The sequence below is a fragment of the Anopheles nili genome, chromosome 3, assembly GCF_943737925.1.
Source record: "Anopheles nili chromosome 3, idAnoNiliSN_F5_01, whole genome shotgun sequence".
Taxonomy (NCBI): domain Eukaryota; kingdom Metazoa; phylum Arthropoda; class Insecta; order Diptera; family Culicidae; genus Anopheles; species Anopheles nili.
In genome coordinates this window covers 25,149,059-25,171,624 of record NC_071292.1, presented here as the reverse complement: position 1 = coordinate 25,171,624, position 22,566 = coordinate 25,149,059, and the positions used below count along the sequence as shown (strand labels likewise).

The 22,566-nt window shown below is 43.6% G+C and overlaps 8 protein-coding genes across 9 annotated transcripts; 5 read left to right on the top strand and 3 right to left on the bottom strand.

Annotated features, from left to right (window-relative positions):
• The first annotated feature begins 2,527 nt into the window (after nucleotides 1–2,527).
• LOC128726046 (uncharacterized) lies at nucleotides 2,528–3,459 on the top strand. The gene is made up of 2 exons (XM_053819829.1): nucleotides 2,528–2,740; nucleotides 2,830–3,459. Exons 1-2 carry the CDS (start codon nucleotides 2,531–2,533, stop codon nucleotides 3,457–3,459), a joined length of 840 nt encoding a protein of 279 aa, XP_053675804.1. The 5' UTR covers nucleotides 2,528–2,530.
• A 1,793-nt stretch (nucleotides 3,460–5,252) lies between these two features.
• On the top strand, nucleotides 5,253–6,205 carry LOC128726789 (uncharacterized). Its single transcript, XM_053820616.1, has 2 exons — nucleotides 5,253–5,465; nucleotides 5,555–6,205. The coding sequence occupies exons 1-2, from the start codon at nucleotides 5,256–5,258 to the stop codon at nucleotides 6,203–6,205; spliced, it is 861 nt and encodes a 286-aa protein (XP_053676591.1). The 5' UTR covers nucleotides 5,253–5,255.
• Nucleotides 6,206–6,490: 285 nt separating this feature from the next.
• Nucleotides 6,491–7,505, top strand: LOC128723340 (uncharacterized). The gene is made up of 3 exons (XM_053817068.1): nucleotides 6,491–6,700; nucleotides 6,766–7,190; nucleotides 7,280–7,505. The coding sequence occupies exons 1-3, from the start codon at nucleotides 6,494–6,496 to the stop codon at nucleotides 7,503–7,505; spliced, it is 858 nt and encodes a 285-aa protein (XP_053673043.1). The 5' UTR covers nucleotides 6,491–6,493.
• A 1,951-nt stretch (nucleotides 7,506–9,456) lies between these two features.
• On the top strand, nucleotides 9,457–9,865 carry LOC128723337 (uncharacterized). Its single transcript, XM_053817066.1, has 2 exons — nucleotides 9,457–9,569; nucleotides 9,637–9,865. The coding sequence occupies exons 1-2, from the start codon at nucleotides 9,457–9,459 to the stop codon at nucleotides 9,863–9,865; spliced, it is 342 nt and encodes a 113-aa protein (XP_053673041.1).
• A 1,216-nt stretch (nucleotides 9,866–11,081) lies between these two features.
• Nucleotides 11,082–11,488, top strand: LOC128723339 (uncharacterized). Its single transcript, XM_053817067.1, has 2 exons — nucleotides 11,082–11,194; nucleotides 11,260–11,488. Exons 1-2 carry the CDS (start codon nucleotides 11,082–11,084, stop codon nucleotides 11,486–11,488), a joined length of 342 nt encoding a protein of 113 aa, XP_053673042.1.
• Nucleotides 11,489–13,272: 1,784 nt separating this feature from the next.
• Nucleotides 13,273–14,248, bottom strand: LOC128723336 (uncharacterized). Its single transcript, XM_053817065.1, has 2 exons — nucleotides 14,039–14,248; nucleotides 13,273–13,926 (listed from the first exon to the last, which is right to left on the bottom strand). Exons 1-2 carry the CDS (start codon nucleotides 14,246–14,248, stop codon nucleotides 13,273–13,275), a joined length of 864 nt encoding a protein of 287 aa, XP_053673040.1.
• A 1,046-nt stretch (nucleotides 14,249–15,294) lies between these two features.
• Nucleotides 15,295–16,246, bottom strand: LOC128726166 (uncharacterized). Its single transcript, XM_053819958.1, has 2 exons — nucleotides 16,028–16,246; nucleotides 15,295–15,948 (listed from the first exon to the last, which is right to left on the bottom strand). The coding sequence occupies exons 1-2, from the start codon at nucleotides 16,232–16,234 to the stop codon at nucleotides 15,295–15,297; spliced, it is 861 nt and encodes a 286-aa protein (XP_053675933.1). The 5' UTR covers nucleotides 16,235–16,246.
• Nucleotides 16,247–16,695: 449 nt separating this feature from the next.
• Nucleotides 16,696–21,831, bottom strand: LOC128723397 (ethanolaminephosphotransferase 1). Of its 2 annotated transcripts, XM_053817131.1 has the most exons (7): nucleotides 21,579–21,831; nucleotides 19,060–19,312; nucleotides 18,733–18,989; nucleotides 18,503–18,657; nucleotides 18,253–18,433; nucleotides 17,936–18,184; nucleotides 16,696–16,897 (listed from the first exon to the last, which is right to left on the bottom strand). In XM_053817131.1, the coding sequence occupies exons 1-7, from the start codon at nucleotides 21,633–21,635 to the stop codon at nucleotides 16,829–16,831; spliced, it is 1,221 nt and encodes a 406-aa protein (XP_053673106.1). In that variant the 5' UTR covers nucleotides 21,636–21,831; the 3' UTR covers nucleotides 16,696–16,828. The 2 variants fall into 2 exon arrangements, with proteins under 2 accessions (XP_053673106.1, XP_053673105.1); XM_053817130.1 differs by lacking the exon at nucleotides 16,696–16,897 and having other exon boundaries at nucleotides 17,365–18,184.
• Nucleotides 21,832–22,566: the final 735 nt, after the last annotated feature.

Below are 22,566 nucleotides of genomic sequence, written 5' to 3'. Positions count from 1 at the left end.
ATATTACACGTTTTGCTTCAAGGGTAAACAGTACTCTTGCGACAAAATTTCACACGTGCATCCAAGTAGCCCGATGGGAAACGTGAGCAAGCAAAACGGGAAAACTTCAACACTTTCCACACTTTGCACGTTCTCAGTTGCGCGTCACCCTGGGGGCTGTGGAAACGCAATCCTTCGTGACGATGATGACGATGATACCTCGACGGAAAACGCACGTACGGTAGTGCTTTTTTCTTTCGCTTACCCAACCGGCGACCACGCGCACTTGAGTTGACGACGGAGACAAGCAAACGAACCTCGCAATGGCACACGAACGAATGAATTGTTTCGGACCGGTGCAATTTACGTAGGACGGCAGCATGCTCTACACATGTGCGTTTTGCCTTTGGACCGAAGACGCCGCACATGAGCGGATGGATGCGGTGAAAAATGAGAGCGCTTTGAGCGAACGAGTTTGAGAGAAGGAAAAACGGAAAGCGCTCCCACGAGGCGTTGATGGAGGCGCCTTAGTTATTCGCCATCGTGTCTCAAGCGAACAAGGATGACGTTACTTCGCACGGTGGAACACCGGGAGGATTGTCTAAGGTGCGGACAGAATTGGTAGGGATGGAAAATCCGGCAAAGGTATGGCTTTGTACGCAACAAGAGCACCAAAGAGATGCGTGGGCGCTGTTGTGTGAGCATTAGAGCACAACGCTTCTCTCCATGTTGCTTCTTTGTAACGTTATTTAAAGGTACCCAAAATGTCAAAAGGGTTACCACGTACGCGTAGCACTATGTTTAATCCGTGGAAAATACAAAATCAGCACAAAAAAAACATACATGTTGCTTTTACCATGTGATAACAAGATGATTTTTAATGGTTTTCAGAAAAGAACAGTCCTTGTTAAAAGGCTTTGTTAGAGAAACTCTTTTGACTTTTCATTGAACAATAGATATAAATCAGGCACCATGATGAAAGCTATCACATTCTTTAGTGGAGGAAAAAGGAAAATTGTAAAATTGTTGTATAAAAGCCTTATTGAATCATAAGCGTAAAATACCACATCTAATTTTGATGTAGTGATGTGATAAATTTGATAAATTTCAATGATTACAGTGTGTTTATCTCATCGATAAGGATTATGACAGATTCTTTGTAATCTTATGTATAAGAAGTTGTATTGAAGGTAGTATTTTGTATGAGTAAATTTTAGAACTATAAAAAATTCATGCTACTTTAATCAATGTACAATGTACATCAATAACTATTTACGGCGACTTAATTGCCGTTTGTAGCGAAATTAATCTCAGCGAAGAGCTATTGTAATAATCCTAATGCACCTATTACATCGGTGATGTTTGTGATAAACTATTCCTTATCACAGCAGCTATCATGGGGCGCATGCTGATTATTTGCATAAGACAATTCGTCACAGAAGCTAAGATACCCAGACCATGACGTAGATCTCTTGTTTTTTGTCATATCGCTATGATTTTCCAGCACTTTTGTCTGCACTATATACCAAATTGATTCACTGTTGCTGTACGGCTAGCTTTATAATTTTTTTTTCATTCTGGTACAGTCATAAGCATCCGTTGTTTTGTTGTAGCAGTATCAGCACTTACCAAATTCCAGTAGGTTAGAAAAATAATGCGCCCTTTGAGTGGCAATGGAAATCTCTCACTAGCAGCTAACAGCTTCAAACTTTCCTTCACACCCGGTAATTGTTTATCAGTAAATGCAAAATCGTAGTACATGGAAAATACGTTCGAAATAACCGCGGTAACATACAACAGCCTCAAACGCGCTTGCTTTGCTCGAAATGCGTTTAAAACTTTACCAATATAGGGCCACAGTATGTCATGCATTTTGCAAGCAAACGGGACGTCAAACAAATAATTAAATGGAGGATGAGCTATGATCTTGAACGTACGTTAGAACCGATGTAGCAAAGATCGTGAACTGAACGATCAACAGACGGCATCAGATTTCGCTAGATCGTAATGTAGCTAGGTTAAATTCTTTGCGTGAGTCGCTTCTTTCCACTGTTGCGGTAATGATGATGCCGGTATGTTGTACCCCAAAATGGCGGGTGGTTCGACACGAAATGATCATTTGTGTCACGAGTGTGCACTATCAGCACTGTTTTAAGCAAATTACCATATGTTCAGAAATGGCATGTGTGTTTAATGGCAAATAAACTAAAACCAGTATTATCCAGGTTCTTTTTCTACTCATTTTGGGTTTTTTATGCATAATTGTCAAGTTATGAGACGCCTCAAGTTAACCAGCAACAGTTTTTTTATAATTTTGTATTCGTGCCATAAAATGAAGGATTTTTTATTCTCGCACGGCACACCCATAGTTCATATGAATTCCAGTTCAGTATGCATATTGCAGCTATGAATAGTTTTCTGTTGTAATACTGTCAACATATAAAACACATTAGCTTTCCGCCCGGGTCATTGTCCATAGTGAGTTTGAGTTGTTCCAGTTTCTTATGCGAGTGCAACCACGCTTATTTCTGACTCATTTGTAGTGCAAACGATGGAGACCACGGATCGTCTTTGCATCATTCCCGTTGACGATTGGAGTGAGCTACGTGACCAGTACCGTAAGGATTATCCCAAGCATCATGTGGCGTTCTCGACGATCGACAATTACGTGCGCTGGTACGAAAAAGATCCCAGTATTAAAAATCTCACCATTTACTGTCTAAATGGAACCTGGCGGGACGACGGAACTTACCTAGTCGTGGTACGTGGAATCAAACGGTGGCTCGTAACCGTTAAGCTATCCGTTTTGTTGACAATGAAAATGGTTCCGGCCTTGTTTTTCTTCTACAGGACCGCTACGAATTGTTCGTGTACAGTTGGGAACCGACAAATCGTGTGCTGGAGCGAGCCCTTCACCTTCTTGATTGGAGTGGTGGTTTGATGTTTAGCACCCTACTTTCTCGGCATCGACAGCCTGTGCTGAATGTGATCACTGCCAAACAGCTCACGATTAGTTGTGACAGTGAAACGTTTCTGTACTACATGCCGAAGGCAAATTGCGATGCGTTGAATCTCTCAGTACCAGACGGGTTTGAGCTGAAGTCACTTAGCGCGGAAGATGCATCCAAAGCGAACGACATGTGGCCTATTCGGAACCAGGGATCTATGTTCATTCTCCCGAACGTTGGCCTCTACGATCGTTCTTCAGGAAAATTTGTGGCGTGGTGCTTTCGATCACAAGCTGGTCCCCTCGGAAGTCTGCGAGTCGTCGCTGGGTATTTCCGGCGTGGTTTCGGAACGATTGTAACGATTGCGGTGGCAAAACAGATAGCAGCCCTTGGACAAGATTGTTTTACACTAGTAAACAGAAAAAACGAACCCTCAAAGCGAATGTTTGAAAAGATTGGATTCAAACATGATGGCGAAGCGTATTGGATAGGAACGCGTCCGACGGCGCCGGACATGGAATGGGTGGACTAGAGATTCTAAATACAAGCTACAATATGTGATAGTTATCTTGTTCTAAAACAAAACAGTCTTTGATAAAATCCTTGTTAGAGGAACTCTTTTGACATAAACAGTCTTTGATAGAATCCTTGTTAGAGGATCTTTTTTGACAAAAACAGTCTTTGATAGAATCCTTGTTAGAAGAATTCTTTTGACTTTTAATTGAAAAAGAAATATAAATCAGGCACCATGATGAAAGCCATCACAACATTCCTTAGAGATGGAAAAAGGAAAATTGTAAAATTGTTGTATAACAGCATTATCACAAGAATCACAAGCGCAAAACACCAGATATGATTTTGATACAGTGATGTGATAAATCTGGTAATTTCAATCATTACAGTGCGTTTATCTTCTCGATAAGGATAAAGATTCTTAGTAATCATATGTAAAAAGTTGCATTGAAGGTAGTATTTTGTATGTAAAAATTGTAGGACTATAAAGAAAAAAAATGTCATACTACTATAATCAGTACACAATGTACAACAATAATTATTTACGGCGACTTAATTGCCGTTTGTAGCGAAATTAATCTCAGCGAAGAGCTATTGTAATAATCCTAATGTACCATTACATCGGTGATGTTTGTGATAAACTATTCCTTATCACAGCAACTATCATGCAGCGCATGCTGATTATTTGCATAAGACAATTCGTCACAGAAGCTAAGATACCCAGACCGTGACGTTGATCTATTGTTTTTTGTCATATCGCTATGATTTTCCAGCACTTTTGTCTACACTATATACCAAATTGATTCACTGTTGGGGTACGAATAGCCTTATAAATTTTTTTGTCATTCCGGTACAGTCATAAGCATCCGTTGTTTTGTTGTAACAGTATCAGCACTTACCAAATTCCAGTAGGTTAGAAAAATAATGCGCCCTTTGAGTGGCAATGGAAATCTCTCACTAGCAGCCAACAGCTTTAAACTTTTCTTCACACCAGGTAATTGTTTATCAGTAAATGCAAAATCGTAGTACATGGAAAATACGTTCGAAATAACCGCGGTAACATACAACAGCCTCAAACGCGCTTGCTTTGCTCGAAATGCGTTTAAAACTTTACCAATATAGGGCCACAGTATGTCATGCATTTTGCAAGCAAACGGGACGTCAAACAAATAATTAAATGGAGGATGAGCTATGATCTTGAACGTACGTTAGAACCGATGTAGCAAAGATCGTGAACTGAACGATCAACAGACGGCATCAGATTTCGCTAGATCGTAATGTAGCTAGGTTAAATTCTTTGCGTGAGTCGCTTCTTTCCACTGTTGCGGTAATGATGATGCCGGTATGTTGTACCCCAAAATGGCGGGTGGTTCGACACGAAATGATCATTTGTGTCACGAGTGTGCACTATCAGCACTGTTTTAAGCAAATTACCATATGTCCAGTAATGGCATGTGTGTTTAATGGCAAATAAACTAAAACGTGTATCATCAAGGTTTTTTTTCTACTCATTTTGGGTTTTTTATGCATAATTGTCAAGTTATGAGACGCCTCAAGTTAACCAGCAACAGTTTTTTTTATAATTTTGTATTCGTGCCATAAAATGAAGGATTTTTTATTCTCGCACGGCAGCACATAGTTCATATGAATTCCAGTTCAGTATGCATATTGCAGCTATGAATAGTTTTCTGTTGTAATACTGTCAACATGTAAAACACATTATCTTCCCGCCCGGGTCATTGTCCATAGTGAGTTGTTCCAGTTTCTTATGCGAGTGCAACCACGCTTATCTCTGACTCATTTGTAGTGCAAACGATGGAGACCACGGATCGTCTTTGCATCATTCCCGTTGACGATTGGAGTGAGCTACGTGACCAGTACCGTAAGGATTATCCCAAGCATCATGTGGCGTTCTCGACGATCGACAATTACGTGCGCTGGTACGAAAAAGATCCCAGTATTAAAAATCTCACCATTTACTGTCTAAATGGAACCTGGCGGGACGACGGAACTTACCTAGTCGTGGTACGTGGAATCAAACGGTGGCTCGTAACCGTTAAGCTCTCCGTTTTGTTGACAATGAAAATGGTTCCGGCCTTGTTTTTCTTCCACAGGATCGATACCAATTGTTCGTGTACAGCTGGGAACCGACAAATCGTGTGCTGGAGCGAGCCCTTCACCTTCTTGATTGGAGCGGTGGTTTGAAAGTGAGCTCCTTACTTTCTCGGCATCGGCAGCCTGTGCTGAATGTGATCACTACTAAACAGCTTACGATGGAGTATGACAGTGAAACGTTTCTGTACTACATGCCCAAGGCAGATTGCGATGCGTTGAATCTCTCAGTACCAGACGGGTTTGAGTTGAAGTCACTTAGCGCGGAAGATGCATCCAAAGCGAACGACGTGTGGCCTAATCGGCACCAGGGATCTCTGTTCTTTCTCCAGCGCCTGGCAGCGTGGAATCCCAACGTTGGTCTCTACGATCGTTCTTCTGGGAAACTTGTGGCGTGGTGCTTTCGATTACAAGCTGGTCCCCTTGGAGCTCTGCAAGTCGACGCCGGGTATTTCCGGCGTGGTTTCGGAACGGTTGTAGCGCTTGCAGTGACAAAACAGATAGCAGCCCTTGGACAAGATTGTTTTGCACTAGTAAACGGAAACAACGAACCCTCAAAGCGAATGTTTGAACAGATAGGATTCAAACATGATGGCGAAGCGTATTGGATAAGAACTTTTCCGACTGCGCCGGACATGGAATGGGTGGACTAGAGATTCTAAATACAAGCTACATTACGTGATAATTATCTTGTTCTACCGTTGATCTATTACTTTTGATAGGACCGCAACTATAAATCGGCAATAAAATTCAAAACGATTCAAGTTGTTAATGAACACTTGCAAATGTAATATCTTATCTTCAGCCATTATCATTCAAGCCTCAGCAACAGTCGAGAATCTCTTCCTGTTCGTTGGTGATAACACACTTTCAACAAACAACTAATTCTGCCTCATTATTATCTGTTCCTACTCATGTCCATTTTCCATCATCGTTTAGCTATGGCTGGAAGTGATCGACTGGTGGAGATCTCACCGGAAGATTGGACCGAACTGAAGATCCTTTTTCGAAGTGATTGGCCAAAACACGAGTTTGCTTATCATATGTTGGAAACCTACATTAAATGGAACGAACAACATCAAACGACGGGTGTGCAATGTTACTCCTTGAATGGTAACTGGAGGGTGGACGAAACCTTTGTGTTGAAGGTAAGCGTGCTGAGTTGACCTGATAGAAAAATCAACAATCGCTGATTATTCTCATCCCATTCTAGGATGGATTTGAAATCTATTTCTATTCAACGGCTCAAGACGAAAATAGTTCTCTGTTGATAAGGCTGCTTTTGCAAATTGAATGGCAATCGTTCAGCGAGGTCAGTATGGATTTTCTGGACAAGTTTCATCAAGCGATATTGAAAGTAATTAGCGAGAAACATTTAAAAGTTGTGACTAGCAATTTAGCAAACTACTACTACTTATCAAAAGAACAAGCATTTCAGTTGCATTCGCCTTCTTTACCAGAAGGCTATGTGTTTGAGAAGATAACACTAAAAGATTTAGATCACATCTACGACCAGTGGCCTTTGAGAACCCACATTAGTTACGAATCGGGTTACGGATTACTGAAGCGATTGATTTCGTTCAATGATAGCGTTGGATTGTTTAACGAAAAGGGTCAGATTATATCGTGGTGTTTAAGGTAGGTCTTTTCGGAGATTATGTAAAATCTATTATGTATCTAGTTTTTGTATCTATGTATGTAATCTATTTTTTTTTTGGTAATTTTAGTGATCAAACCGGAGCTCATTCGGATCTTCAAACCATGCCAGCGTTTCGTCGTAAGGGATACGGGCGAATAGTAGTAATCGAATTAGCGAAACGATTAGCTCTGGCTGGTTCGGATTCAAAGGCGTACGTTTTACACGGAAACGAAAACTCGATAAGGTTATTTGAGAGCGTTGGATTTAAAAAAATGCAAAATCTGCACTGGATGGTAGCGAGTGCGGAACAATAATGGCTACAATAGCCAATCACTATTTTACTTGAGTAAACGAGAATTCGAATCTCAAACAATTTAAAGAATACTTTTCTGATGGGGTTTACATTAAATAACTGGTTTGATGGTGCATTTTCTTGGACCGTTTCTCATCCAATCTGTGTGCCACGCCACTTTAAATCCGAGTTTATCAAACATCTTTCTTGGTGGTTCATTTGTTTCGATCACACTGGCGTATGTGTTAAGCCCTAATGTACCCATTTTCTGTGCGAAACCTCGTGCCACTAGTGACCCATATCCTTGCCTCGGTTTAGCTACACCAAGCATAGCCATGGCTCCGTTTTGAACTCGCATGCACCACGCTACTAACTTTCCCTCACCATCGAATAAACCTATGTTAACGTTTCGTCGAATTAGCTGTTCAATAAATTGCTCGCTACCCGGTCGTTTGTGAGGCCACTCGTCATTAATGTACTTGGCATGCGATGGTTCCAATGGAGCGAACTGTAATCCAACAGGCAGCTGCACATCCAACTGGCGTGCTTCATCGTGGTTCATATAGTAGATGACAGTATGTTTGTCGAATAGTATTTCGAGATTGTACATTTGGTAGATTTCCACTACTAGTGGTCGGTATATTCCCATGTTTATCAGATAGCTTTTGGTCCAATCGATGAGGATTAGTAAACGACGCAACGTCGCGAATGTGTTTTCCAGCGTGTACATAAACATTTCCTCGCGATCCTATTGTGAAGACACTTTATTGGTTGGGATTAAAATACACTCACGCTCAATCGATACTTACAATTAAAACATAAGTTCCATGTAAAGCCCAGTCTCCGTTCAAACTGTACGCAACTAAACCCTCCAATTCGATGCCTTGCTCACGCCATTGAATGTAATTGTCTATGAGATTGTAGGCCACCTCATGTTGGGGCCATTCCACTTTGTAGAGATCGCGCCAAGCGTACCAGTCGCTTGGTGGTATTTCCTGTAGGTGATCTTCGACCATAGTTGCTGCTGTATTCTGGACAGAGGACAAAATTAGACTGCTCCAATATCACCGCTGGCGACGCTTGCTTCGAAAAGAGCATAGATAAGATTAAGTATTCGCAAAATGTGTGTAACCTATACGTTAATAAATATGAGTAGAGTATACTTCTTATATACCCATGAACCAAAAGTGAGTGTATCTACTCACACCTAAAAACCGGAATGCGCTACTAAATTATTTACTTTAATTGGACATTCGTGTGATATCTGTGGACGCTTGGTGATAGATATCCATGACGTATTAAAGCGCATGCACTCTTATTTACATGCTGAGCGTTTAAATTACTCTTATTTGTTTAGTTGTCTACAGGCTTAAGGTTTGCAGGGTTTTGTTTGAAAAGCTGTTTAATGAATTTGTTTTTTCAACTCACATTGCAAGATACAAAAATAATAAAAATAGATTTACAGCGCAAGACTAAGTCATTTTGAATAGTATGTAATTTTCAGCTGTTAAAATAAACTCAAGCAAATATGTGAATGTTGATTATTGTGTACACGTGTTAAATTCAAAGCACAGTGAATCTGCCTAGTAATGCATGAGTTGCTTTACCATCACCATCTGCATGAGTTGCATCTTGCTTTAGAATGGTCACATTTGTAATTAGTCCTTCCGTTCATTGTTAGAAAGTTTCTTCCTTACGGTCACGGTTGAAAGGACTATCAATTCGCAATGATCGGGTCCAATGGCAAATACATGATTAAACTTGTTAGTTATCGAAATCATGGTATCGTTTATCTTATCGTCTGCTTCCGGTATTCGATTTGATAATTAGTACCGATGGGAACCAAAATGCTGATAGAAAGCGAAATGGCGGTGTATTTAAACTGTGCCACTGTCTGAGCTTTCGGTAGTAGAATTGTTACGCTCCAAATAGAACAAGTGTGCTTCGTATAGACGAAATCATTCAAAATCATCATGACTAAACTCGTAGTAGCGTGTGTGTTTATTGCCGTAGTCTTATTCGGCTTGATTCAAGCATCAGATCTCATTCTGGGCAACATCGTTAGTGGTGATCGTATTCTTTATTCGTAAGTTTCTCATAAAACTACCAACCGCACGATATGTTCATGAAATCTTCGGTCCTGTTGCTTGCAGGCAAGTTTCAACAGCACCTGGCATTCCCGGAGGACTTGCGTATCGGGCGGTAAACTACACGGGCATCTACAATATCACCGCGATTCGTGCTTACGATCGATCATTTAACCGTACTGGCCAGGCACATTTGACCGGTGGTGGTCTCTACCAGAGGTACGCTAATTTGGCTCTCCAGACACGAGTCGTCGGAAATGCGCTCGATTACTTGGTGGAAATTTACGGACGATAAGCAGTAGGATGCATAAATAAAATTGTTTCCTTTAATCTAAAAAATTTGACTGCTCCCTTCTTTCCTATTTGTATGTGGGAGAAACAGAATTAACATAACTGGTGGCATAAACGGTGCGGTTTTGATTAATAATAATAGGTATTTTTGTTGGAGAGTATTTCGATTGGTTTCGGATTTGGTACTTTTCCACTGCTTTCAGTCGCTATGTTTCCATGTTTATCAGATGATTTTTGGTCTAGTCGATGGGGATGAGTATACGACGCCAATGTGTTTTCCAGTGTGGACATATTCATTTCCTCGTGATCCTATTGTAAAGAAACTTTAGCGGTATAAACAAATGTTTCCTGCAGTTGATCTTCGACCGTAGTTGCTGCTGTATTCTGGACAAGGGACAAACTTAGACTGTTCCATTATCACTGCTGGCTACGCGTGGTTCGCATAGAGCATAGATAAGATTAGGCATTTGCAAAATATGTGTAGCCCTTACATTGGTAAATATGCGCAACGTTTACTTCTTATATACCCATCAACCAGAAATAAGTGTATCAACCCATACCCATCAACCAGAATGTGCTACTAAATTGTATACTTTAAGCGCGTATCCTAAAGCGCATAGCTTATCAAGAGGAGATGTGTAGGGGATTACTTAAAAAGCTTTTTGCAGAACTTCTATTTTTATTTCACATTTACAAAACACATAAATCATAAAAATCATTTTACAGTTCACGTCTAAGAATAGTATCTAGTCGTTTTGAGTAGTATGTAATGTACTGACTTGTTAAAATTACATGAAGCAAATATGCGAATGTTGATTATTGTGTGCACGTGTTAAATTCAAACCATAGTGAATCTGCCAAGTCACGCATGAGTTGAATCATTCATTGGTGGCATTTGTAATTAGTCCTTCCGTTAATTGTTAGAAAGTTTTTCGCTTACGATCTCCGTTGAAAGGACTATCAAATCGCAATGATCGGGTCTTATGGCTCATTCATGATTTTTCATGTTAGTAATCGAAATCATGGTATCGTTTATCTTATCCTCTGCTTTCAGTATCCCATTTGATAATTTGTACCGATTGCGACCAAGTTGCTGATAGAAAGCGAAATGGCGATGTATATAAACTGTGCTATTGTTTTAGCTTTCGGTAGTAGAATTGTTACGCTCCAAACAACAGCACAGAACAGAATTCTTATAGACGAAATCAGTCAAAATCATCATGACCAAACTCGTAGTAGCGTGTGTGTTTATTGCCGTATCCTTATTCGGTTTTGTTCAAGGATCAGATCTCATTATGGGAAGCATCGGAAGTGGTGATCGTTTGCTTTATTCGTAAGTTTCACATCAATCTACGAATCGCACGCTGTTCATGAAATCTTTGGTTCTGTTGCATGCAGACAAATTTCGACAGCCCCGGGCATTCCAGGCGGACTTGCGTACCTGGCGGTGAACTATACGGGCGACTACAGCATCACCGCCCTTCGCGCTTTCGATCGATCAATTAATCGTTCTGGCAGTGTGGTTTTAACCGGTGGTGGTTTCTTACAGCGATTCGTTAATTTGGCGCTCCAGACACGAGTCGTCGGAGATCCAGTCGAATACTTGGTGGAAATTTACGGACGATAGGCAAAAGGATGCATAAATTATATGGATCCTATGGATATGGATAATTTGGCTACATCTTTCTTTGATGTATTTCTGCATGTGAAACAGAAATAAAATAACTGGTTGCATCAACGGTGCGGGTTTGATTAATATTATTTCAGTTTGATTGATTCTCGATCGATCGTTTACCATGTTTAGCTGACTGTTTCAACGTTGCTTATCTGATTTGACGATGTAATAGTAAGGTCATTGGGTTAAGGCTGAAACGCTCCGTATATTGTTGTGTTATAATAACCGCATTACTGCAGAATGGTAGGGAATCTTCCACTAGTAAGGGTGTTTATGGTTAAATAATTTCATAGGTATGTAGACCACGAAAAATGAGAGTTTTTAAATTAAGTTTTAAGAGGAAAATGATTGTTAACGTTTTTTTATTCAAATGAGCTCCACTCCACTCATTTAAATGATAATTTTTGAGAATTTATAACAATATACTCTCGCCCACTGATTAGGATGTTTAATCGCGAATTAAATTCAGCAACAAGCTCACGTAGTAGCAACGTAGTGTCAGTGTTGACCACCATCAACGAGATATGCAAAATGGAACACGCTAACCGGCACACAGCCATGATAATTTCTTGGCATGTGGAAAGCGTAAATGCTCAAGCATTAGTTGTGTGTTGACTACGGCAATAGACGGTACCAGCGTCTTGTGTTTCATTGTCATGCCACCTCCAGGTGATCTGCGAAGCCTAGCGTTGGAAGAGCTTGCTGAGCTGCGTGATCTCTTCCGTGTGAATTGGCCAAAATATGCCTTTACCTACAACACGCTTGAAGTTTTCTTTCACTGGCGCAATTTCGTTCGGAATGGTGAAGTACAAGTGTTTACCGATCCTGCACATGACTGGCGTAAAACGGGCACTTTCGTCGTGAAGGTAGTGTTAATCATGCAAGGATCACGTTGAATTTTGCTCAAAGGTTGTCGGTTTTTCTTTCTCACAGGACCATAACGAACTCTTTTTCGACACTTTGGATGATACTCTCGATAGTCTGGGCAGAGTGCTTCAAACCGTCATGAAGGACTGTGAAACAAACATTAGCCTGGTGTACGATTCTTGTTTCCGTGAGCTGATCGATAGCATTATCAGCTCCGTTGGATACTGTAAGCACGTAGAAGAGCGAATGGTTTGTTACAGGCAGTCGGTTCCCAGCACGGACGATATTTGTGCGGTCGAAACTCATCCAGACGGATATCGCTTCGATTCCGTGCGTCTTGTCGATAAAACTTTTGTCGAGAAGCTATGGGAGCACAATGATCCATTGTTTGCGAATCTTCCATCTCGCCTCATCGATCGTAACCCATCGTTGGGTGTGTACGATGCACACGATCGTTTGGTTTCGTGGTGTTTGATGTAAGTTTTCCAATTATGCCGTTGAAAAGCATGCTTGATAATCTTAATTTGCCTTAACTTTTAATATTCGATCTACTAGCGATCAAACTGGAGCTTTGGCCGTTTTCCAAACCATTCCCAGTCACCGAAAAAAAGGTTTAGGGCAAGCCATAATCCGGAAGCTTGCGAATCAACTACACGCAGCAGGAAAACTACCGCAGGCATTCGTAGTGGAAGCCAACGTGCCATCACGAAATTTATTCGAAAAGTTAGGTTTCGATGCCGTCGAGCTGTGGTACTGGACAAAGTTAAAAAAGTTGGAGCACTAGTCAGAAAAAAACTTCCATGTTAAACACCGTATAAAAACAACACAGACACTCCGAATCAAGCAAGAAATATACTTTAACCAATCACCTATGCTTTTATTGCCTTCCGAAGCGCGGTTCCGCTAAATGTGCTCTTCATATTTTTCATCCAAGTCACCTCACCAGTCTCGCGAAAGCCCAACTTCTCGAAAAGCTTCCGTGAAGCTACATTCGAGCAGCGAACGCTGGCATACGTGCTGCATCCTTGCTCCGCCAGTCGTCTAGCAAATGCCTTTATTACCAACGAGCCGTAACCCTTGCGTGGTGCGACCACTCCCAGCAATCCGAGGGCGCCATTTTGTGTTCGAATGCACCAGGCGAGCGGTTCCCGTACGCCCTCACAGAACAACCCCATCGAAACGTTCCATCGGAGCATTCGCTCGATAAAGTACTCCGTGCCAACGGACTTGTTCAACCACTGGTTGTAGATAAAGGATGCATATTGCGGTGGGATGTGTTTAAGTGACAGTCCTACAGGTAAATCGAACCGGAAATGCAGCGCCACCTGCTGCGGTAGATAATAGATCACGTCGGCACTGTCGAAGGCGATATCGAGCCGATGCAACCGGTACACCTCAAGGACGATCGCACGGTACAGGCACATGTTCATTAGGTAGCTGTGGTGCCAGTCGAGTAGCAACAGCATGCGCCTTAACGTTTCGCCCGTGGGATCCAGCGTGTACATGAACACGTCGGTGTGATCCTGCGGATGTATGGTAGCCATTGGTCACTTGTTCGCTTATCTATTGCCCATTTGCAGACACTGCCAGTCGATACGCTATCGCTTATCGATGCTGGGATTGCGCAAGACTTACGATAATTATGTAGGTTCCATTTTCCCGCCAGCTGTCATTTAAGCTGCACACAATCAAGGTGGCACTGATCTGCGGTTCGCGCTCTATCCAGCGGATGTAATTATGCACATTGTTGTACGCAATCTCGTGCCGCGGCCAGTCCTCCTTGTATAGGTCTCGCAGCTGGTCCCAGGCGTTCGTAGGGATGCGGACGAGCGAGTCGTTCTGCATAGCTGATTTGTTTGCGCGCTACTAAAGAGGCGTTCCGTTCCGTGGTGCATGGTGCGGGCAAAACGCGCGAAGGAGTGTCGTGTCCCAGCAGATAGCTGGATGCTGCTGTGTTAGGTTAGGGACGGGGGTTTAAAAAGGTGTTGGTGCAACACCGTTCGTCTCTCGGCGGCTTTTTGAATGCCAGCTGATAAGATTACACAATCGCTGCCAGCATTTCTGGTCACTTTTGCCAGCGAGAGGGTTTCGGGGAAGATGGGGCAGTCTCTGAAGGGACCTCGGATGACCCAGGGAACTGTGTGAACGATCCCATTCGACGATCGTTCGTGTAGCACTGCGTGTCTAGTGCATGGTTTCGATTTTTGCAAAACCGAGCAGCCCTTGAACGGAACTACTGGCACCGGTTGGATCGTTAAAGTGGGAGCCTTTACTGGATAACGTCCTAATTTGAAAAGTGACAGTTGAGTTTTGCTTACTAAGATTGATACGATCGGAATAACAAATTAAAATACGAAAATATGACTAATGTAATGCCTGAACGAACGTTTTCTTTAGAACATTGAAACATTTGATTAGAAATTCATTCACAGCTTAAAAACACACATCGTTCATCTCAACGTATTTTTGCGATTTTTAAAATGGTTATTTATTTTCTATTCAGTGTAAAATAAGATTTGTATTTAATTCAACATATTTTTGTATCTATTAAAATATCAAGATTCGATGCTCTGCTCTGTCAATGGCACACTTTAGCAGTACTTTTTTAAATTGAATCTTACACTACATAGAGACAGGCGCAAATGTTGGACTAAGTGATACATTTATCTGAGGTAGAAAAGATTTATTTGTTACCAACCAAGCTGCATCAAGATAAGCTAGGGTACACCTTGAAATGATAACAATATATCTGTTGAAAAAAAAATACATAAAGTGCTCCTCATTTAAATCTTGTTTATGCTAGTTTGGGCAATCTTATAAACTTGTAGACATTTATGAGAGCGTATATGTAACGCATACTTTTTACAGTGGGTGCTTCTTCTTCCGGTGGCTCAGTTGAATTCTCTCTTTTCACCACAGCTCCATTCGACTAGTTTTCGTTCGCAGTTTCGTACCCAATTCACGTCTTTAATCGCTTTAAACCCAACACTTTCGAACAGTGCCCTCGAAGGCTCATTTTCCACCAAGATACTAGCGTAAAGGTTAATGCCCATGGCTGCCAGCTTTTTCGCAAACGCTTTCACCACAATTTTTCCGTATCCTTTGCGTCTCTCTATGACTCCCAGCGAGCCCATGACGCCCATTTGCGTGAGTAAACACCATCCCAGTAGGTTTCCTCGTTCATCGAACAACCCTAGCGAAGCGTTCCAGCGAATCAAACGCTCCAAAGCAAACTCCGAACCCACTTCACGGTGTGGCCAAAGATCGTTTATAATTTTCGCATGGTGAGGTTGAAGCGAGTCCACCTTGAGACCCTGTGGAATGGCCACATCCAGCCGCAAAGCATCCTCTTTCGCGAGGAAGTAGATCGTATTTGGACGAGCGATAAATACACGCACGTTGAGCTTTTTGAACGTTGCAAACAAGAGCTTTTCGTGCTCGCACATTACGGCCACATAATAGTAGTCCCAATCTACCAGCTCCAGTGCCCGGCGTAAGCTATCCGAAGACTCATCCAGCGTGTGCATGTACAAATCGATACGATCCTTTATCGTGCCATCACAAATAACAATATAACAATAAAAATTTGAACTGTTTCAAGCACGCAAGTAAACCGTTACTTACTATTATAATATAGGTTCCATCTTCACGCCAATTCCCATTGAGACTGTACAGTACCAAATCCTTGATCTTGCGATCATACTTCGACCAGTTGATGTAGTTTTGCACCGTATTATACGCGATTTCATGGCGCGGCCAGTCTCGCTTATACAGGTCACGCCACTCTTCCCAATCGCAACGAGGAATTTCCACAAGACGATCGTCTTCCATGGCAGTTGGTGATAAACTGGCTCGAAGGAGCTATGAAACAAAGCCGCTTTTGAGATGGCAACACGTGACGTAGTCAAGAGCTGAGCTTGTTCACAATATAACGACCAGCGTGATAAGATAGTACGCAGCTATGGTTCCTTGATTTTAGTTCTTCTAGTGGGCATGTTTTAACCTTAAAATATAATACATAATTTATACCAAACGGTACCAATCAAAACGTATTGTATCTTTCATTATGATCTTCATCAATTGCTGTGACAAAGGTGTGAATGGAATGATATATGTTTGTAGATAGCTCGTTTGAAATCATAAAATAACGTTTTTTAACAAAAATCACCTCAAAAATCATCAGTAGATACAATTTAAATTAATTGCATTAAATTAATAACATAATGATAAAAAAGATTGTGCAGTTTTTCTCAACGCAACAAAGGATAACACAGCGTATTTAAACGTTCTGATTATTTCCATAAGTAGGCATTTATGTACAAAAGTGTCGGCATATCCTAGATCATCTGACTGGGTCCTAAACGGAAGCTAACTAACGCAAGCACAAGCACAAGAGCACCAAGTATTGGCCGGATCCCGATCAACTCACAGCTCGATGTCCTCCAAATCATCTGCTGGTGGTGAAACGGTCTGCGGTAACGATGCCGTCGGTATCTGTGGGTACGCGCGGTTCGCGATCAACGAAAGAGTAGTTTAGTGTTTATTGTGCACAAACGCAAACGGTTGGGGATGCCATGGAACCAAACATGCTGCTGGAGTGAGCTGTGAGTGCAGGTATCTGTTCTACTTCCGTCCGCGAGGGAACACGTCTCCGTGTGGCATGCTTCTGTTCGATTTGATCGGTCAGGCTGATCGGTAAGAGGGGTGTAGTATGTTTCTTTTTTGGCTGTTGCGGCGATCGTACCTCAGCAGCAGTACCTAGCCGCTTAACAGAGGCTTATCGTGCGGTGCAGTCTAACCGCAGGGTTGCATTAGAGAGTTAGAGAGTATTTTGGGTAGGTAGTTTCCGCCGTGTCCGCCGAGTAATCGCGAATGTTGATGGAAGAAAACCAAGGTGGTCAATATTAGTAGATGCCTCGGGTTTTTTTTTTGCCGGCAAAACGCGGCCAATTTTTGGGCCAGGACAGGATGACACAAAACTAAACTACGGATAACCTAAGGGCGGGGGCGGGTGGTCACACCTATATGCAAAAACACAGCACCATGCGACGAGTATCTATTTGTTAATCATAAGCAACAGCATATGCAGCCAGCGCTCGGTAAAAGCATCACAAAACACGGCCTACCGGTGATTGGTATCGCTACCTGGGGAATGTTGATTACTTGCGAATGAAACGAAACATTTATGCATCGGTTCGCTTCGAACATTTGCATCAACCCACCAACACATACACACACGGGATGGCAGACAACAACAGTTTTGGCGAAGGTGCGGTGTCGTTCCGGACATTCCGGAAAACTCGCCGGTCTCAAACCGCCGGGTGACCGAGGTTGAGTGATTCGGGGTTGTTCATGGTCAGTTCGTATTAGGGTTCTAGCATTGTCTCTCTGGCCGGCGCTCTACAGACTACTGCCGCACTATTCGACTTTTCTCTGGCGGTGGTTAAGATGATGCTTGTTAGGATAGCTACCGTTACGGTTAACGTCTAGGTTATTAGTGGTGGCGGTGGGTTTAGTATCGTCCGGTCTTACTTTGAAGCAGCGAATCCGAAAGTGGTGGCACATTTCCCGTACCACACCGGTGCCGTAATGAAGGTGCGCGATCGTTACGCAGGTTGTCAACCCGTACAGCAGGTATCGCTCGAGTTCGACGTTCAGGTCAGGTAGGCCGATAGCAGGATACGGCAGGATGGAGAAGAACGTGACGACGCACAGCAGGTTTAGCAGTCCGTTCCAGAGGTCCGCCCGGGTGTCGGACATTTGTGAGACAATCAGGCGACACTGAAGGGCGAGAAAAACGGTGCTATTTAGACCGGTCGAAGCTGTCCAGTGCGTGGTGGTGGACTTACGCAGATGTTCGAAAACAGCGTGCCACACATCACAAAGTACAACCGAGGCTCCATGTCGATGATCCCGTTCCGGGAGCACAACACCCAAGCAGTGCAAAGGACGAACAGGCTGCTGAGTGGGATCAGTGGTCGAATCGCTTCGCTGAATGTTCGCATTTTGCCCGTTTTGTCGCGGTAAGATCTAGGATGGCATTGAAAGGACCAAGGCATTAAAATTGTGCGGTTCATAGTGATGCTGTTTGGCACGCACTTGTAGATGTTGTAGATTATAATAGGATGACTAGTGATGACTGCGGACACGTAGAGCGTCATTTCGAAGACGTGGCACGGTTTTACGCCAAAGATTGGAATCTGCCAAAACTCTGCCCCAAAGATGCCGGTGATAGCGAGCGTGATCGATACACCCTGAAAGTGGATTGGGAAGGATTTTTATCGATAACAGACACTCCAAGAACACCGTCACAAACACTGTCGACTTACCCACATGACGAAATCGTACCCCCACGGCAGAAACATCACACCGGTGAGATACTTTTCCACGTGCGGCAGATAAAAGTTAAGAAATACGTTGAGTGTGATGAAGTACATGCGCACCGGTGGCAGATCGGCGGTTCCAAACAAGCTAAACATGTAGATCGGTATAAGAACCGCCGAGTAGGAATCAAGCCCATGATCGAACAACTCTCCCAAGGGTCCACTGGTCCCGGTTCTTCGTGCCTGCTTGCCATCGATACCGTCTGTGGAAGAAGTGATTGCCATAAGCCTGTCTGTCACCAATGTTCCAATCCATCTTCCAGCAAAACTTACCTAGTGTATAGGCCACGAACAGGTTTATGGCCGCCAGCATCCACACCCAATCGGGCACGGGTATGGGTGATAAGGTGGCCGCCCGGAAATCGTAGTCATAGTACGCGATCAGGAAAAAGTTCACCACCGTCAGCAGGAAGCCGGTAAAGGTCAGCAAATTGGGCGCGATCCATCGGGGACAAAACAGGACCACTTTGTTCCAGAACGGGTGCATAACATACACGCTAAGAATACTAGTGTCCACGCAGTTGTACTGGGAAGGAAGACATATTTAAAACCAATTTTAAATATATATACCAGTCGTTGGTGTTCGCTTATTACGAGGTACGTCAGCAAAGTAGCGGTTTGAATTGGTTTGAAATTTAAAAAAAACTTCCTGGAATGTACTAACGCAAATGGTGCCACTTCGGTGTTGCTTCGGTCGCCGTTCCAAATTCCCATCGCCTATCATTTTGAATTCCCCCGGAAGGTCACAAGCTGCGACCGATAGCGCTTGGGTGGTAGACTGATTTATTCATAACTTTGGCCTTGTTTCGCTTCGATTTTACGTTCCCCCGTCGTCAATCCGGCACATCTCCTTCCCGGTGGCTACAACTGCTTGGCTTTTCTTTTTTTCCTTTATTTCCTTTCACACAGCGGACATCCTTAGAGCCGCTATGTAAATGCTATGCTCATTCGTCGATGTTCCATGTGTACGTTCTTCCGTCGGTTAGGAAAACGCGCTACCATGTGTTAATTATCTGGGCACTATCGGTGGACCAGGGCGCCAGTTGTAAACAGGTCATTTTGCCATTCGCACGCCGTCTTACATTCGATTGATCGATCCGTTCAAGCTGTCATGTCGGACGTGTGTTGGGTGGGTAAAGTGATTCTAGTCCAATGAACCGATAATGCTGCCGTGGCTGCTTCCTTAAAGACGATGGGATTATCAACTCGGAAAGAGTTATTGCGAAGCCTTTTTTTTTCTTCCTTATAAAGAGTAACGCATAGGGCATAGATCACGATCGCTGGTGATCACCACCGGTTGTGGCGTGATAGGGACGAAGGACAGAAGCATCTACGCGCCCTAAGAAAGCTCAGGAATAAGGGTTACATTCCTGACTGTCTATTTTTGTTTGTGGAAAGACAGACGAATGTTGGCGAAGCAATTTGTGGGCTTGTTGAAATTGACACGACCACGATAACTACCGGACGTTGCATTACGGTTTTGCAGCGCATTTGAATAATATGTATGCATATCGTGCAAATTCTCGCCGTCTCTCAAGCACTCCATTTCAACCCCACGTGGTTTGGGTTCTGCTCGCATAACAGCATCGTATACACAACCCATCATACGGAGAGGCGATAAAGTAACAATCTTCCCTTATCATACGCTGTTCCGGTGGCTTGGAAAGAGAAAGTGAACCTGACCCATGGTGCTTCATATTTCGCCGGTATTGCGGAATAAGGTCGCGCCGGTAGCGGAAGAAGGGCAACGGAACAAAAAAACAACAACAGTCGGGTCGATTGTTTCATATCAAACGTGTCGCATCGGTAAACAGTGGCGGTGGTGTTTTTGTTTTCTTCGATTTCCACCCCGTGGTGTTTTTACCGACCCGTTCTGAAAACGCGGAAACACGTGGGGTTGCAAAAAAGACGTTGCTGATTTAAAAAAAAACGAGAATGGAAGACGTTTGAAAACGTTCCATTTTTTTGGGGTAATGACGCATTCGGTTTGGGTCTCAAACACTCTTAATAGTTTCAATTACTTGTAACGATCGTTTGCAAGGGTAGAAAACTAATCTACCTAAAAAGGCAAGTTCTTACCAGATATAGCAGGGAATTGCTACACCGAAAACAAAACAACACGAAACATAATCAGTTTGATTAAGTTCGGATTAAAATGACTGCTTAATAATAAAACCGTTGAACAAAAAAAAATGGAAAACAATCTCAAAAACCCCACCTCGCAACTGGTGGGCAATAAAACATCACGATAACAAGGCCCACAAACGTCCTAGTCCGCGTGGACGATAAGAAACCGACCGTTCTTAATCGAGCCTTGTACTACACACGATAAATCACACTTATCTTCGCTACGATTACCAGCATTGGTTAGAAATTAAGCATTCGCCACCGTACCGATTGTCGTACGATTTCCGATGGTTTCAGACAAAATCACATGGTCGGCATTCTTTCCCAAAACCTCTTCGATCACGCAATCGCACGAAACACGCCCAGATTAAACACCACGTTTCCGATTCCGCCATGAGTTGAGTCTTCTGCACTGAACTCCTTGCGCACATCACATCATACGCCAAAAAAAAGTCCCTGCCCGTGTGGATGTGTGCTGTTTGTGCCACTTTACCGACAGCATCCCGCGCACGCAGAGAACGTTATCCAATTCAAACGCAGCACAGCCACTTATCACATTTAGCGAATAAAAAGTCATACGACCGGACGATACAAAGTACACCTTCGCGTGTGAGAACCCGCACACGGTAGTCTGCCCGCGAGTTGTACATTGCCACCGTACCTACCTTGTACTTTTCGAAGCCCTTCAGGTGAGCATCGTTGAGGTACTTTATTCCGATCATGATGATCGTCGATCGCTCAAAAAACGCCCGGAACAGAAACGTTCACTTGCAGGCTGCCCTGCTCACATGCACTTTATTCGTTTGATGTAAACTTCCGTTCCTCCTCCGACGGAACTCGCGATCACGGAGGAGATGACGTTCACGCGCGCACTGTTGGGCTCTGGGCAGAGATCACTGTGCTTTGCGTGCGACACGTTGCGTTACGTTGCGAGTATAACGACTTGCGAGTGCGATCTTCGCCGCCGGTCCGGCTATCACTGCGGCCTGCACACACTAATTAAAGGGCCACCGCGTGTACCCGACTGGACGGGGCGAATTAAGCGGCTATCATCGTGAGCTCGCCGCGCCGGTCGCACAATCGGTTGGTTTACGCGCGCACACCAACGCGAACCGATGACCTCCCACCCGTATCAGCTTGCGCGTAGCGCGCGAACCGCGGCGTATGTGTACGAACACAATCGCACCAGCAAGCTGGCGGGGTTTAATCCAAAGCTCACACGGGGTCACGATGCGACCCGCACGAAGAACGATCCGGCGTGAAACCACTCGTACACACTCGCGAACGCGCGCGCACTCGCGGATGCACACTGATAAGGCGCGTTTCGTCACCGTTCGCAGCGACAGATCGTATCACGCGTGATCTCAACCGGAGCCCGGTGGGTACCACGCGAGAAATGCCAGCTCACTGGCGAGAGAGTTCGTTCACTGTAGCACGCGCAATCGTACGACAAAGCTGCGCCGAGGCTGACCGTCCGATGGCTTATCACAATTCCGGGTGCAGGACCTTTCCGTGATTTGTGCCTATTTTGGGTCGCCCCGTTTTTAGGGAGGCCTCCTCTAGCCGTAGTGATGGCTGTTGAACGACTGCTCTGTCGAACGACACACAACCTACCGGGTTTTAATCGGTTTAACTATCGGTGTTGCTCGCGAG